The 15,235-nt window shown below is 32.9% G+C and overlaps 1 protein-coding gene across 1 annotated transcript; it reads left to right on the forward strand.

Annotated features, from left to right (window-relative positions):
• The first annotated feature begins 345 nt into the window (after positions 1 to 345).
• On the forward strand, positions 346 to 13,486 carry LOC143049592 (adhesion G-protein coupled receptor D1-like). Its single transcript, XM_076223193.1, has 8 exons — positions 346 to 385; positions 3,877 to 3,962; positions 5,303 to 5,435; positions 6,182 to 6,223; positions 7,173 to 7,247; positions 8,105 to 8,138; positions 9,895 to 9,982; positions 12,756 to 13,486. Exons 1-7 carry the CDS (start codon positions 350 to 352, stop codon positions 9,969 to 9,971), a joined length of 483 nt encoding a protein of 160 aa, XP_076079308.1. The 5' UTR covers positions 346 to 349; the 3' UTR covers positions 9,972 to 9,982; positions 12,756 to 13,486.
• The last annotated feature ends 1,749 nt before the right edge of the window (positions 13,487 to 15,235 follow it).

The raw sequence follows: 15,235 nt of genomic DNA on the forward strand, positions 1-15,235 counted from the left end.
CACGATTAAACTACTGGAACATAATATTTTTTTTGTATATACAACTACAATATACATTAATATCATGAGATATAGAATATTCCAAATCAAATCAGATAAATGTTTTATCCTTAATGAAAATCTAGGGCACTACACACACACATACACGAAAAAAAAAGACTAAAACAAATGACAGTTGTGTTTTGTTTGTTTGATAATTTATTTATGGCGTATACGCTACTTCCTATTTGGACCCCGTGTATAGTTTCGAAATAGATGTATGATGAAATGAGCATAAATGAACATCTCCGTTTTAAGTGAACACAATTAAATTGATTTTTTTTCAAAGAGTCTTATAAATTTTGTAGTTATGGCCTTTGTTGGACCTGCTTTACTTATTATACTGGTAAGCTTATTTACAGATTATATCTCATATTTAAAGATGAAAGAAACACACAACAAATGATCTGCTTTATTAATTTAATTATCATTACTGGACTGTGGGCTTGGTAGCTTTGATAACTATTAGCATGTCCAAATGTGCTAATGTCTTGTTTATTTGAGTATTTTTCTGTAATGAATGTTCTAACATTATTTGTACGGTAGTCCTGTCATGTAATATATGTATTACCATTTTAGTGTTATATTTAACTTTGCCATAAAAGCGCGAGTTTAGGCTAGCTACAAAACCAGGTTAAAACCACCACGTTTTCCTTAAAGCTTACTAACTGTCAAATTCATGTTCATCGATTCTAATCAAATTCTCATATTTGATTTATATCAGTGTAAAACATTGATCCAAACTATTAAAAATCAAAATAAAACAATAAACAAGGCACATGCTTGGAAATACGTAGCTTTGTTTCGTGTGTATTTGAGTCTAGAGGCCATATAATTATTTATCGAGTTGACCTCTATAGTCATCCGATGACCATATAAGCGACGTAAACATAAATATAGATATAAATAGAATAAACAAACACGTGCTGTTGAGTTATTCTAGATCTTTTTAATTTCATACTACAGATAAAAATAAATGTTTATCATCGTTTTGAACAGCGGTATACTACTGTTGCCTTTATTTACCTGTATTAGAATGTTTATTTGTGGACCGAATCAGTCAATCAAATGATTTACCTTTGTTTCACTTTCAATGTTGACATTCTCTTCCTTTAAATAACTTTACACATACAATTCACGTGTTATCCATCTCAAGCTAAGGGGTTAAATTAAAGTTCAATTGAATACGGATTCAATGAGGTCGAATTATTCACTTGCAAGTGAATTATTCATAATCAATGTTTTTTGCTTATTTCGACAAAATTGAACCTAATTGGCAACTTAAAAGGAATTATTATTCCACTATTTGTATTTCATTACTGATTGAGAAAAAAAATTATATAGGTTTTTCATATATCTCGTAGCTAGTGCTCCTTTAAATGTCGTTTACCGATTCAGGAAAATGACAGTTGTTATCTTATAGTTCGTTTCTGTGTGTGTTGTATTGTCTTTTGATTTTTGTTGAACTTCAGTTTTCATGTTGTTTCGTTGCTTTCCTCTAATAGTTGATGTATTTCCCTGGGTATTAGTTTGTAACCTGGATTTGTTTTTTCCCAATCGATTAATGACTTTTGAACAGCGGTATACTACTGTTGTCTTAATTTACTGTAACACCTGACATATGTTCATGTAAATAAAATCATCATAGACACCAGGATTAAAATTTTATATTTAAGCCAGACGCGCGTTTCGTCTAAAAAAGACTCATTGGTGACGCTCGAATCAAAACATGTTTAAAATGCCAAATGAAGTTTGAAGTTGAAGAGCATTGAGGACCAAAAATTCCTGAAAGTTTTGCCAAATACAGCTAATGTAATCTATTCCTAAGGTAGAAAAACCTTAGTATTTCAAAAATTCAAAGTTTTGTTGACAGTAAATTTATTATTATTAACATATCAATAATAACTCAGGTCAACACAGAACTGCTGACTACTGGGCTTGTGATACCCTCGGGGAAATAAAACTCCACCAGCAGTGGCATCGACCCAGTTGTTGTCTACTCTTTGATCGGGTTGTTGTCTCTTTGACACATGCCCTATTTTCCATTTTCCATTTTATGTATGTATAAATGAACCTCGAATGTTATTTCAAAAAGTATCGAATTTCTGAGTCATAAACCTAGACATATACCATTGATGCTTTAAGCACCATTCTTTTGTATTTGGTGTTTAGAAAATTTGAGGTTACTCTGTTACTTTGATAATTACGCGCAATCGTGATTAATGTTTTTTTCTGTCACTCGTTAAATATTATTTGAATTATTTTATTAGTTTTTCTTTTTATTACATTTGTAAGTATTTGTTTAATGAAATTAAAGTAAAAAAGTAAGAAGCTATATCTGTTTCACAATGACTTTCGATCCGACGTAATCGACAAAGTCTTGGCAACGCCTATTGTTTTATGACATCCGAGGAGTGAAATAATCACTGTTATTTCACATGTGAAATTATCGTGTTTTTTTTATTTCATTCGGAAATCTATGTAATTCCTTGCAACCAATGTAATTATATCTTATATGCAATGCATTGTTATGGAAATGGTTTTCTGTAGTACTGGATAGGATAAAACTTGACTCATGCCAACTCGTTCTTTATTTAACCCTTTTAGTGCCAAGGTGTTTTTTTGCAACTACCGTTGAGGCCCAAGCGATAAGCACTAGATTTGAAATTGTGCATTTTTGTCAGCTAATGTTCCTAGACACAGATAACAACCTTGTATACATAAGTCTGAGCTATGTTTGCTGTTAATAAAACACAAGTTGAGTAAAATGTCATTTATTCAGAAATTAATTTAAAATGCAATTTACATCATAACAATTATACATGTAATAGTACTGCATAAATGACAATGACTTTAATAAGCAAAGGTGGGGTTGAAAAAGTGCCACACCGTAACAAAATAAACATCATAAAAATGACAAAAATAAAAGTGAAAAATTAACTCACCAACTTATGTATATACAAATTATATAAACACTACATGAATATTGTAATTAGTTCATGTTTAAAGAAAAATAAATGTCCTATATGAAAACACTTAAAAGGGAGGGAAATGGGAGGGTTTTCAGATCAAATTCAAAACGATCGTTTCTCTCTCCCAAAACAAAGGCGAATGACCGCATGTCCAAGCACATGTATAAATTTGATATTAATTACAGATCTCAAGAATTGACCATTCAAATAATGTTATTAGATGATCATGCATTGAACATGCTGCAGTCCTTAACTTCATGTTGATATACTTAAACAAAGAAATGTCTTCTTACACAGATGACATTAATAAAATCAATATTATCAGAAATTCCAGCCAAAAAGTCTTTTATCTACAATAAATGTTAATTTATTGAAACATTTAAATTTAACAAAGACTAGCAGGGGAAAACTATGTTAGTATAACACCTAGTATGACAAAGATTCAGTATAATACAATCAACTACACAATTTTTAAAAATAAACACACATATAACAATCTTACATAGTCGCCAACAAAGAAAGTTTTTATGATCTTGGTGTTTTTCCCACATATCGTAACCACAATCCCTGTCCTCTTTATCTCAAAGTGACAATTTGCCTCGGCGTTTGCAGCTTTTCTCCGACAGATGAGTTTTCATGTTGCCTTGGTATTTTCTGCTATGTTTTGCCTTTTCTGTTTGCTCATTGTATTTCCTATTTGTATTCCTGTTGAATTTTTAATGCACGCTTGGTATTTCTAGATAAAAACATCTTTAATCTTTCGTAGCAAAGCGATTTTTCATTGAGAGAACGACTTACTAGTCATTAACAAATCAACAAATTAGCATCTATCATGATTCTATTGATATATATTCCCTGATTGTAGATTAATATAGGAATAATACATGTTGTATTAAAAGCTATTTATTCTACACATGCTATGGTGAACGAAAGATTAAAGAAAAAAGTCAGGTTTGTATTTTTTTCAGTCTAAGTCACTCTGTTTTAAGCGAATACGTCTAATTATAGCCTGATATATTTTTTCTTTGTGCAGATACAAGAAGATGTGGTATGAGTGCCGATGAGATTTAGATCCCAGATAAAAAATGAAAAAAAGCAACTGCAGGTTAAACGGTTTTCATCACGTAGACTTGGCTCACACCAAACAGTAATCTGTAAATGGCCCCCAAAAATTACTAGTTTAGAACCATTCAAACGAGAAAACCAACGAGAAATGAGCAACATTTATGAACCACATCAACAAACGATAACAACTGGACATCAGATATGTATATACATATCTATTATTTGTACTGCATTGTTCTATTCTGCTTATATTTTTGAATTATTGCATTTGATAATAAAGTAGTGAAATGATGCAAAACTAACATGAATGTACTCGAAGTCCCTCAATCATTGATTAGAGTTAAGGCGACACTAGTGTAACAATATGTAAAGATCTTCAAATCTCATAAAATTGATTCCGAAGAGACAAATCAAGATAAAAACAAAATTACATCTGCACCAAGAGTACCTGCTGCAATAATTAAATGGGGTATGGAGAGAGAATCAAATCCGAATATCTCTCTGGAAAATATGCATGATAATGTCCCTATTAGCCGTATACATGTTGTGTCTGTTCAAAGTTCCATAACTCGAAATGTCAACCCGAGAAATTTAAGTCATTCTACATGCACCAATACCGACAAAAGTGTTCAGTTGACAAACATATTATCTAAGCTAAATTGAGCTAGTACACGCCATTTTAAAGTCCGATGTGCCAACATAAAATTAATACAAAAGAAAGCGTTCTTAGGTTAATGCTGTTGTAACATTGCATGCGAATTAGAGCTATCGTTTTTACGGACAGGCGACAAAATTCACTGGCGAACATTTGTATGCCATAATACATCTTTACTTTGGGCGTAAAAACTGATTTGTCGACTTGATAAGTGTGTGCTGCTGTATATAATGCATATATGCATCAACTACCATGCGAATTCACAATAAGAATAGGACATAATCATCAAAGATCAAATTTTTTTTGGAATTTTTTGAAATACTAAGGCTTTTCTACCTCAGGCATTGATTACCTTAGCGGTATTTGGCAAAACTTTTAGGAATTTTGGTCCTCAATGCTTTTCAACTTCGTTCTTTATTTGGCCTTTTTAACTTCTTTGGATTCGAGCGTCACTGATCAGTCTTTTGTAAACGAACACGCGTCTGGCGTATACTAAATTTAGTCCTGGTATCTATGATGAGTTTATTTACTATAGTAGTTCTATAGGTAAAGAAGTATTTATGTTTTATAGAGCGGGTGTTAAATGTATGGTTGTATTAATACCAGTATTAGGATTATCGTGGTTATTTGGAATTCTAGATCTGGCATATAATGAAGATACCATCATATTTCAGTATTTATTTGGTATTTCTACTTCCCTCCAGGTATATTTTCGTATATATATATATATATATTACTAAATATTAAATTGTTCTTTAAATGCATTACTAACGAATTAACAACATATAAAAAATAAGATATTTTTTTCAACTTTTAAAAAATAAATGCAGAATTTTGAAATAATGTTTTTTAAAGCACAGCAGCTAGTTTAGTTCAACTTAAATGGGAGTCAGATGATACCAAAATGATATTCAAACTCATATGGAACAATACAGCGAAAAAACGACTAAAACGTTAAAATAATAAATAAAAAATATCTGATATACAATTTTCTGACATGCATACAGCCTTTATGATGATAATTTCTTTTACATGAGTTGCGCGTGTGGTGAGCATCATCAGAAATTAAAAATGAAAAGAATGACACAATTAAAGGTATTAAAGAAATAAATACGATTTTGGTTATTGAATCAATCCGCAAAAACCATTCTTGTAATTCTTTTTCAAATATATGACCTAATTCAAAAACGAAACCAGGTCCGAAGGGAAAAGGGCCATTACTCTATCCCACGTGACTACCTGTGTATTTACATTTACGTTTATACATGGGGACATGCATAGCTGCAGTTTCTGAGGGTTATTTCAATACTAAATAAGTTTGACATGTTATTTTAAAAACGTTAACGGAACCAATTTTTTGGCACCCGATATGCATGTAAATAGGCAATACAATCTGACAAAGTTGACTTATCTGTTTTTAAGTCTTTTTGTTGCTTTTTTATGTTTTCAGGGATTTATTATATTTATAAGAGATGCAGTTTCAAATAAAAAGGTGTGTTCTAAAGAATTATGTATTGATAACAGTTTCAGTTTGACAAATTGTTGATTCAACAACATCCAGTAATAATTAAACGTAGTTTATTCTTATCCATAACTTACATAAGTTTTTAGAACTGATAATAACATAAACGGTACCTATTTAACTGCGCCATATGCGATATCGACACCGTATGTCCCTCCAGTTAGATTCGAGGCAAACAATTGAAAACCAAATAGTTATACCGAACTCCAAAACAAATTTGAAAAAGGGCACTCAATAACAACTTAAAAAATCTACGATATCAAGCAACCGAAAAACATTAAACCAAAACAATGCCATATTCCTGACCTGAAACAGGTATTTCCGACAAATTGGGTGGGTTAATATAAAAATGAGGAGATGTAGTATGATTGCGTATGAGACAACTATCCATCACAGTCTAAATTTATTGAATTCAAAAAAAATTGAGGCAAACATACGGCTTTCAACAATAAGAAACACCATACGGTATTGTCAGCTAAAAAAAACCGACATGAAAAATATTAAACAGTTAAATTGAGAAAAATAACGGCTTAGAATATAACAGATCAATTTACGAAAAAAAAATCAAAAGACATAAACCAACAAAGCCACCGAGCTAACTCATGAATTGGTAGAAGCAATTTAAGAATGTTTCGGTGTAAAAAATGTTTGTGAGCACTGAGCTCTCCTCCTAACCTAGTAAAGTGGTGTAACAGTACAATATAAGATTACAAGTGCAGATCTTTAAGTACTTGCAGTTATTTCTTCTTTCCTTTTAATGTATGATCGTTTATTAAAAAACAATACAATTTTGAATTATGACAACATAATTTATGCACCCTTCCTTGTTCTATTATTCACCAAAAAAAAACAGAATAGAGGACATATAATCTTCACGATTTTCACTTACTTATTCATTCAGTGTTTTATTGCATTTTAGTTACACGAAGGAATCAGAAAAGCGGTGCATAGATACAGATCAAACTCGATGTTAAAAGGAAGCAGTAAAACACAGGTTTGATCAAACTTTTACATGTCTAGACGATTAAGAAACAACTAAACAAATCTCATCATGTGAATCACAATCGAAATTTAAGTTATCGATGATCCACATTGTGTTCGAATTTATCAACGCGTCTTATATTTCAATGATGATGATTTCTGCAAAAAAAGTGGCATAGCAAGAAAACCAAACGCCAAGGATAATTACAAACGCAAAGTCATTCACCAATGTACACTTGGTACAAATACATTTTGCTAATAGTGTGTATTTTACCCTACTGAAGTTTATTCATACAGGAACTTCTTAAGAAGAAACAAAAGAAGTAAGCAACATCCTTTAACCTTACTTTTCGCTATATAAATGATGTCTTCTCACTAAAAAATCTTCGTCATATCTTGATTTACATATAGAACTTGAGTCGTTTCTTCAATTTCGTTCCCTTTTCACGAATTTGACATACAGAATTATACCTATTACAGAGTGTGTACTAACATGAGCAAAACGACGGGTGCCACAAAGAGATCAGGATCTGCTTAACCTTACGGAGCACCTGAGATCACCCTAGGTTTTGGTGGATTCCTGTTGATTAGTCTTTACTTATTGTTTGTTGTGTTTCATGTACTATTGTTTGTTTCTGTTCTTTTTTAGCCATGGCGTGGTCAGATTATTTTCAGTTGCCCGCTGCATATTTAACCCCTCTTTAAGTGATAGTTTTGTAAAGTTCGTGATTTTCAAAACAAAAGATTGTATCTACAAATTTTTATTCACAGTGTATGAGTTCCAATGTACTAGGTAAAAGATCCGACATATTTTGATTCCTGTCGTTGTACATTAAAAAAATTTAAATCTTTATATTATGTTTTTCGTAGTCTTCTGGTTTACAGAACAGATTTGATTTTAAAGGTATGTTAACACTTGTTCTTGTGTCATTAATTAAATTTAGAATGGAAATGGGAAATGTTTCAAAGAGACAAAAACCCGATCTAAGAGCAGAAAATAGCCGAAGGTCACCAGTGGGTCTTCAAAACAGCGATAAAATTCCGTACCCGTAGGCGTGCTTCAGCTGGCTCTTAACAAAAAGGTGTACTTGTTCAGTGATAATAGATGTCATAAAAAACTCAGAAATATATAAATGAACTTAAATGAAAAGTCAAACAAGATTTCTAAAAGCCAGATGCCCGTGACGTGGGACAGGCGCAAACTGGATCTTTATGTCTTGTTATATGTTAAAGCACACATATGTTGCATTTCTGTTAATGTATACAATGCAATTTCCTTTTACGGCTGAAACTGTACCGTTTTCACTAAGACGTGTTGTTAAAATTATATCATAGAACAAAAAGCTCATGATATGCTTATATATTTTAAAGGCCAACATAAAGTGCTGTTCAGCAATGAGTGTTAAAACTTACAATGTATACTAAAATTATATATTACACCGTTTACATTGTAATGAAGTTCATCTTCCACTAGTTATACTGGAATCGGATACTGCGGGGGTCCTGAAGTTCATCTTCAACTAGGTATACTGGAATCGGGTACTGCGGGGGTCCGGAAGTTCATCTTCAGCTAGTTATACTGGAATCGGGTATTGCGGGGGTCCTGAAGTTCATCTTTCATTAGTGATACTGGAATCGGGTACTGCGGGGGTCCGGAAGTTCGTCTTTCACTAGTTATACTGGAATCGGGTTCTGCGGGGGTCCTGAAGTTCATCTTTCACTAGTGATACTGGAATTGGGTACTGCGGGGGTCCGGAAGTTCGTCTTTCACTAGTTATACTGGAATCGGGTACTGCGGGGGTCCTGAAGTTCATCTTCCACTAGTTATACTGGAATCGGATACTGCAGGGGTCCTGAAGTTCTTCTTCAAATAGTTATACTGGTACAGGTACTGCGGGGGTCCGGAAATTCATCTACAACCAGTTATACTGGAATCGGGTTTTGCGGGGGTCCTGAAGTTCATCTTTCACTAGTTATACTGGAATCGGATACTGCAGGGGTCCTGAAGTTCATCTCCAACTAGTTATACTGGAATCAGGTACTGCGAGGGTCCGGAAGTTCATCTTCAACTAGTTATATACTGGAATCGGGTATAGCGGGGGTCCTGAAGTTCATCTTTCACTTGTTATACTGGAATCGGGTACTGCGGGGTCCTGAAGTTCATCTTCCACTAGTTATACTGGAATCGGATACTGCGGGGGTCCTGAAGTTCATCTTTCACTAGTTATACTGGAATCGGGTACTGCGGGGTCCTGAAGTCCATCTTCAACTAATTACATTGTAATCAGATACTGCAGATTGTCTGAAATTCATCTTTAATAGTGACATTGTTATGATTACTAAATTTGATATACGTTGAAAAGGATTAATATAATCGAGTATTACTAAAATCATCACATCTTATCCGTATACATCACTAAATGCATAATTCTTTAGTACAGGTAGACCATCTCACCCTTATTAATGGAATACCTCTTGATGAAGTTTATTTATCCAAATCCACTAAAGCTTTCAAACATAAAAATGATTCACAGGACATAGATTAGCCTGCTTCCGGTAGAAAAATCTAAAACATTTAAAGAATTCTCTTTCATTTATTGAAAAATAAATGATGAGTGTGTAAGATAGAAAAGTGCATTCTTTAATTTTTTTTTAACAAGGTAACCAAATGAGTTCAGATGAATATCCATACGACAAACCAATGAGGGCCCATCTGAGGATGCGGACTTTTATTTGAATGTAAAATATGTAAGTGTGAAAGAAATAAGGTATAGGAAATTCTTTTGTAACGTTAACTTGTGAGAATTGGAAACTATAAAATACACTTAGAAACTCCAGAGAATATCAAAATGTATACGGGTGAAAATTTGGGAAGAAATAAGACTCAAAGCTTTATAACAACATTGTTAATAACACATCCCGACGAAATGTGTTATCGAAAGGTCCAAAATATTGTGGACTGAAAACCATCAATTGGGTATACAACTTTAAAATTTTGATGGATTCAGTCGAGGGTTATGCCAGGCAATGGGCTAAGCGTGAGAAGGAAGACGTAGACACTCTTTCCGAGTGGATTAAGGTAGTGAGGTCGTTGATACAAATCAGAATTAGGAAACTGAATGGGTCTACCAATGCCCATGCTACGACAATCTTTAAAGACCCTTATATTGCATAACACTTATCATCTTAACTTCATGACAAATATGTTGTTGTCCCCTAAGATAAAACCCCAAACAACATCGTTTTTGTGTGTAAAACTCATTACAGTAACTGCTTGATAAACAAATTAGGTATTGACAATTCACTTTGAAACCGAACATATACCCTCACGACACTTACCAAAGAGGAAATCCTGGATAATCATAGGTCTGTTCTATCAACCAAAGATGATGAACTGGATCTTCAATCACTGTATTGGATACCTAAACTGCATAAGTCTCCTTACAAACAACGGTATATTGCTGGGTCTTCCAAGTGCTCCACGAAACATCTTTCTCAATTATTAACATCTATTTTATCAGCAATCAAAGACGGGCTTCAAAGTTATTGTGAAACTGCCTTTTCTAGAGGTGGCGAGACTCTGATGTGGATACTTAAAAATTCCAAAGATCTTTTAGAGTACATACAATCTAACTCTCTTTCATCTTGTAATAGTATTAAAACATTTGACTTTTCTACACTTTATACAAGTATTCCACATTCCAAACTAAAAGATAAATTGAAAGAGTTGGTATTTGGCTTTGTTTCATAAACAAGAATGGCCAACAAAGATACAAGTATCCTGTCTTAGGAAGGGATAAATCCTCCTTTGTAAAGGATCACTCTGATTCAAACAAAACATTCTCTGAAACTGACTTTATCAAGATGCTTGATTTCTTGATTGACAACATATTTGTTACGTTCGGAGGAAATGTTTTTCAACAGACTATCGGTATTTCAATGGGAACGAATTGTGCCCCTCTTCTTGCCGACATGTTTCTTTACTATTATGAGGATGACTATATACATGAGCTTCTTATGAAGAAAGATAAGAAGTTAGCAATATCCTTTAACTCTATTTTCCACTATATAGATGATGTTCTTTCACTAAATAATTCACAATTTGGTGACTATGTCAAACGCATCTATCCCATTGAACTAGAGATAAAGGATACACCAGATACAGTTAAGTCGGCCTCATATCTTGACTCACATCTAGAAATTGACAATGAGGGTCGATAGAAAACAAAACTTTACGACAAAAGAGATGATTTCAGCTTTCAAATTGTGAACTTTCCATTTCTAAGTAGCAACATTCCAGCAGCACCTGCATACAGTGTATATATCTCCCAATTGCTACGATATTCCCATGCTTGCACTTCCTATCATGATTTTCTTGATAGAGGGTTGTTGCTATTTAATCAAGAGTTTCAAATGGTGAAGTTGAAATCATCTCTTCGTAAATTTTAGAGACGCCATCACGAGTTGGCTGACTCTTATATATAACCGTTTCACAAATGATATCGGATATGTTCCTTACGTCGTAACTACAATCCCCTTCCCTTTCATGAATGTGACCTACCGAATTAGACTATTTACCGGATTTGTTATCTCATAAGCAACACGACGGGTGCCACATGTGGAGCAGGATCTATAAAAAAGAAGATGTGGTATTAATGCCAATGAGACAACCATCCACAAAAGACCAAAATGACACAGACATTAACAACTATAGGTCACCGTACGGCCTTCAACAATGAGCAAGGCCCATACCGCATAGTCAGCTATAAAAGGCCCCAATAAGACAATATAAAACAATTCAAACGAGAAAACTAACGGCCTTATTTATGTAAAAAAATCATGTCTGCTTACTCTTCCGGAGCACCTGAGATCACCCTTAGTTTTTGGTGGGGTTCGTGTTGTTTATTCTTTAGTTTTCTTTCTTGTGTCATGTGTACTATTGTTTGTCTGTTTGTCCTTTTCATTTTTAGACATGGCGTTGTCAGTTTATTTTCGATTTATGAGTTTGATTGTACCTCTGGTATCGTTTGTCCCTCTTTTATAACAGGCCGATACATACATAGTAGAACGAAAAACGACGAATAAATCAAATCTACATCAAACTTCTTAAAATGAACAACACAAACATCTTTAAAAAGCTGATGGTGATCGCCAGTGAATTGGACCTTATTGCTTCAGCTAACGTATTATTGAATTGAAGTTTGTTTCTGGAACTATTTGAGGAACAAAATTAAAAATCTAAATTTAATATGAAAACAAAAGTCCTACATGAAATAGCTTATGTCGTGTAGGGTAATCGATTACGATGAAATATGAAAATGTATAATTTAAACTTAGTATAATGATATATCAAAGATTACTTTTACTCAAGATGAATAAGTTTTCATGTATACCAACGTTAATGAACTTGTCATATTCCATTTACAACTTAAACTAACAAGACTGACAGATAAAACAATTGATAGATGGAAAGAATAGTTTTTCAGTTTAAACTGTACATTTATTTTGTTTTTATTTTCAGACATCAAGAATTCTTTCAATGAGAGAAAAAGAATAGTAGCGTACACCAAACAAATTGTCAAACTAGTGCATGTCTAATGCAATCAATCTAAAACTAAAATTTGATGAAATATGAAGAAATTACTGACTGTCGTATGTTAGCTATACTAAACTATCACAAAGACTATTATTTTACAGAATGTTTTGATAGAATAATTGGTAAACATACACCGAAATTAATAAGTTCATGGTCGTCAATAATGGGCCTTAATATATTTGTTCGTGGATGTTTTGTGTTGTATGTTATTCCTTCACATTTATCTTGTATACTATTTGTTAATTTAATCAGTAAAAAAAGTAGCAGAGAGAGGAACATCATCCGAGCTTGTTAAAAAGAAATATTATCTTCAAAATATCTTGGTATATTTTGATTTCAGACATATGTGTAACAAGTAATGACTGTATGTACGACACATGTATATGCAAAATAATCAGTACTTACTGTTTGTATATTTACAAGATGTTTTACACTTTAAAGATGGAATGTCTTTTGAAGATTTCATATTAATTCTTTTGTTAAATGATTATTTTGTTTGTCACAAAATAAAATCGTATTGTAAACCAATTATATATGCATTCATTCGAACTGAGGGTAAACATATTTGTATTGATACATTTTGTTTACCCTAAATGTAAATGTGATAGTACCCTATATTTAATGTATCAAATGAATATTAAAGAAATTACTTTTTCCATTTGACATTTTTCCTGAACTTATTTATATTTACGACCGACTTTTGAATGGAAACGAAGGAGATATAGTATATACATTATTATATCAACACAACAAAGCTCAAAACTGCTATTTTTCTTATTCTATATTTGATAAAGTGGGTTGTCAAAATGTATATACAATAGCTTTATGACGTTGTAAAACTTCTGCTTTGTTTCATAAGGGAAACTATTCAATTGTTTTTGTTCGATGTTAATTCAAAGGTTTAATTGCTATCAGTTTGCTGTCGCCATTTATTTGAACACTATTTTTTTTATGCAACTTACGTAGCAGTTGGATGACCAAAATATAGTAGTCCCCAGTAATAAAAATTTTAAAACTTATAATATTTTATTCATGAAAGTATATTTGTACGTTTAAATGTACGATAATAGACATAATTATCAATAAATCGTTTGTTTGGTTTGAGGCGAAAACACATAACACCATAAATACAAAAGTCATAAAATAAAAATAAAATATGCATGTCAATAGATGTACAAGTGTAATGAAGGAGAGTCTATACAGTTTCATATCAACTTCTCAGTGAACCTAAAACCTCCTGCTGTTACTGGTGCTGTTCGCAGTGACGTCATGATAACATAATCTTATCTCAGGACTGAACCCTTAAAATTTTAAAAATAATAACGAATAGTTAATCAGGTACAAAAACGATTGAAATTGAGAGACACTATTTGTATAACTAGCATCTAAACAATGTACTTATTTCGCCATGAATCTATAATTTCGCGGTTGACATCGTTTGAAGTTGCAGATCATTTGAATAGACATCCATTTTATGGACTTGACGCAGTGTAATCATATCTTTTTTAAAGGGTGGATTGAACCTAAAATTCAAACATGCATTGAAAAATACGTTTTTTTAATTTTTTTTTATTGTTCTATGGCTCTACTTCACACAAAAAAACATGCAGATCAATTTAGAAATAAATAAGTCAATAGCATATTTAAACATCGCAATGAGAGGAGACCCTCATAAATCAGTCGTCGTTTTTGTAAGTCATAACGTCACATTCGACGTCGATTCGAGGGTTTAAATGTTGAACACTGATTTGAGAACGTGGCGTCAGATTCGGACGTCTTGTTGAGGAACGGACGTCGATTAGAGACCCAACGTAAATCTAGGTCTAACATACATAGAAAACACATATATTTGTACTTGTAAAAGAGGGACGAAAGACACCAGAGGGATAGTCAACTTCTTAGATTGAAAATAAACTGACAAAGCTATGGCTAAAAATAAAACGACAAACAAACAAATAATAGTACAGAATACACAACATAGCAAACTAAAGACAAAGTAACAAGAACCCCACCAAAAACTGGCGGTGATCTCAGGAGTTCCAGAGGGGTAGGCAGACGCTGCTCCACAGGTGGCACACGTCGTGTTGCTTATGTAATTACATACATAAATTCGGTAAATAGACTAATTCAGTATGTCGCATTCGTGAAAACGGACGGGTGTTGTATTTACGACATAAAAAACAAATACGATATCATCTGTGAAACGGTTTTTCCATAACGTTCAACAAAGTCGTGATGGCGTCCGTAAAATTTACGAAGGAATGATTGCATCGTCAACATTTGAAACTATTGGTTTAATAGCTTCCTTGTGAGCACCAATCCTCTTTCAAGGACATCATAATAGGAAACACAAGCCCTGAATATCGTTTCAATTGGGAGATATATACACAATAGGCAGGCGCTGC

The sequence above is a fragment of the Mytilus galloprovincialis genome, chromosome 10 (assembly GCF_965363235.1).
Source record: "Mytilus galloprovincialis chromosome 10, xbMytGall1.hap1.1, whole genome shotgun sequence".
In the NCBI taxonomy this organism is placed as follows: domain Eukaryota; kingdom Metazoa; phylum Mollusca; class Bivalvia; order Mytilida; family Mytilidae; genus Mytilus; species Mytilus galloprovincialis.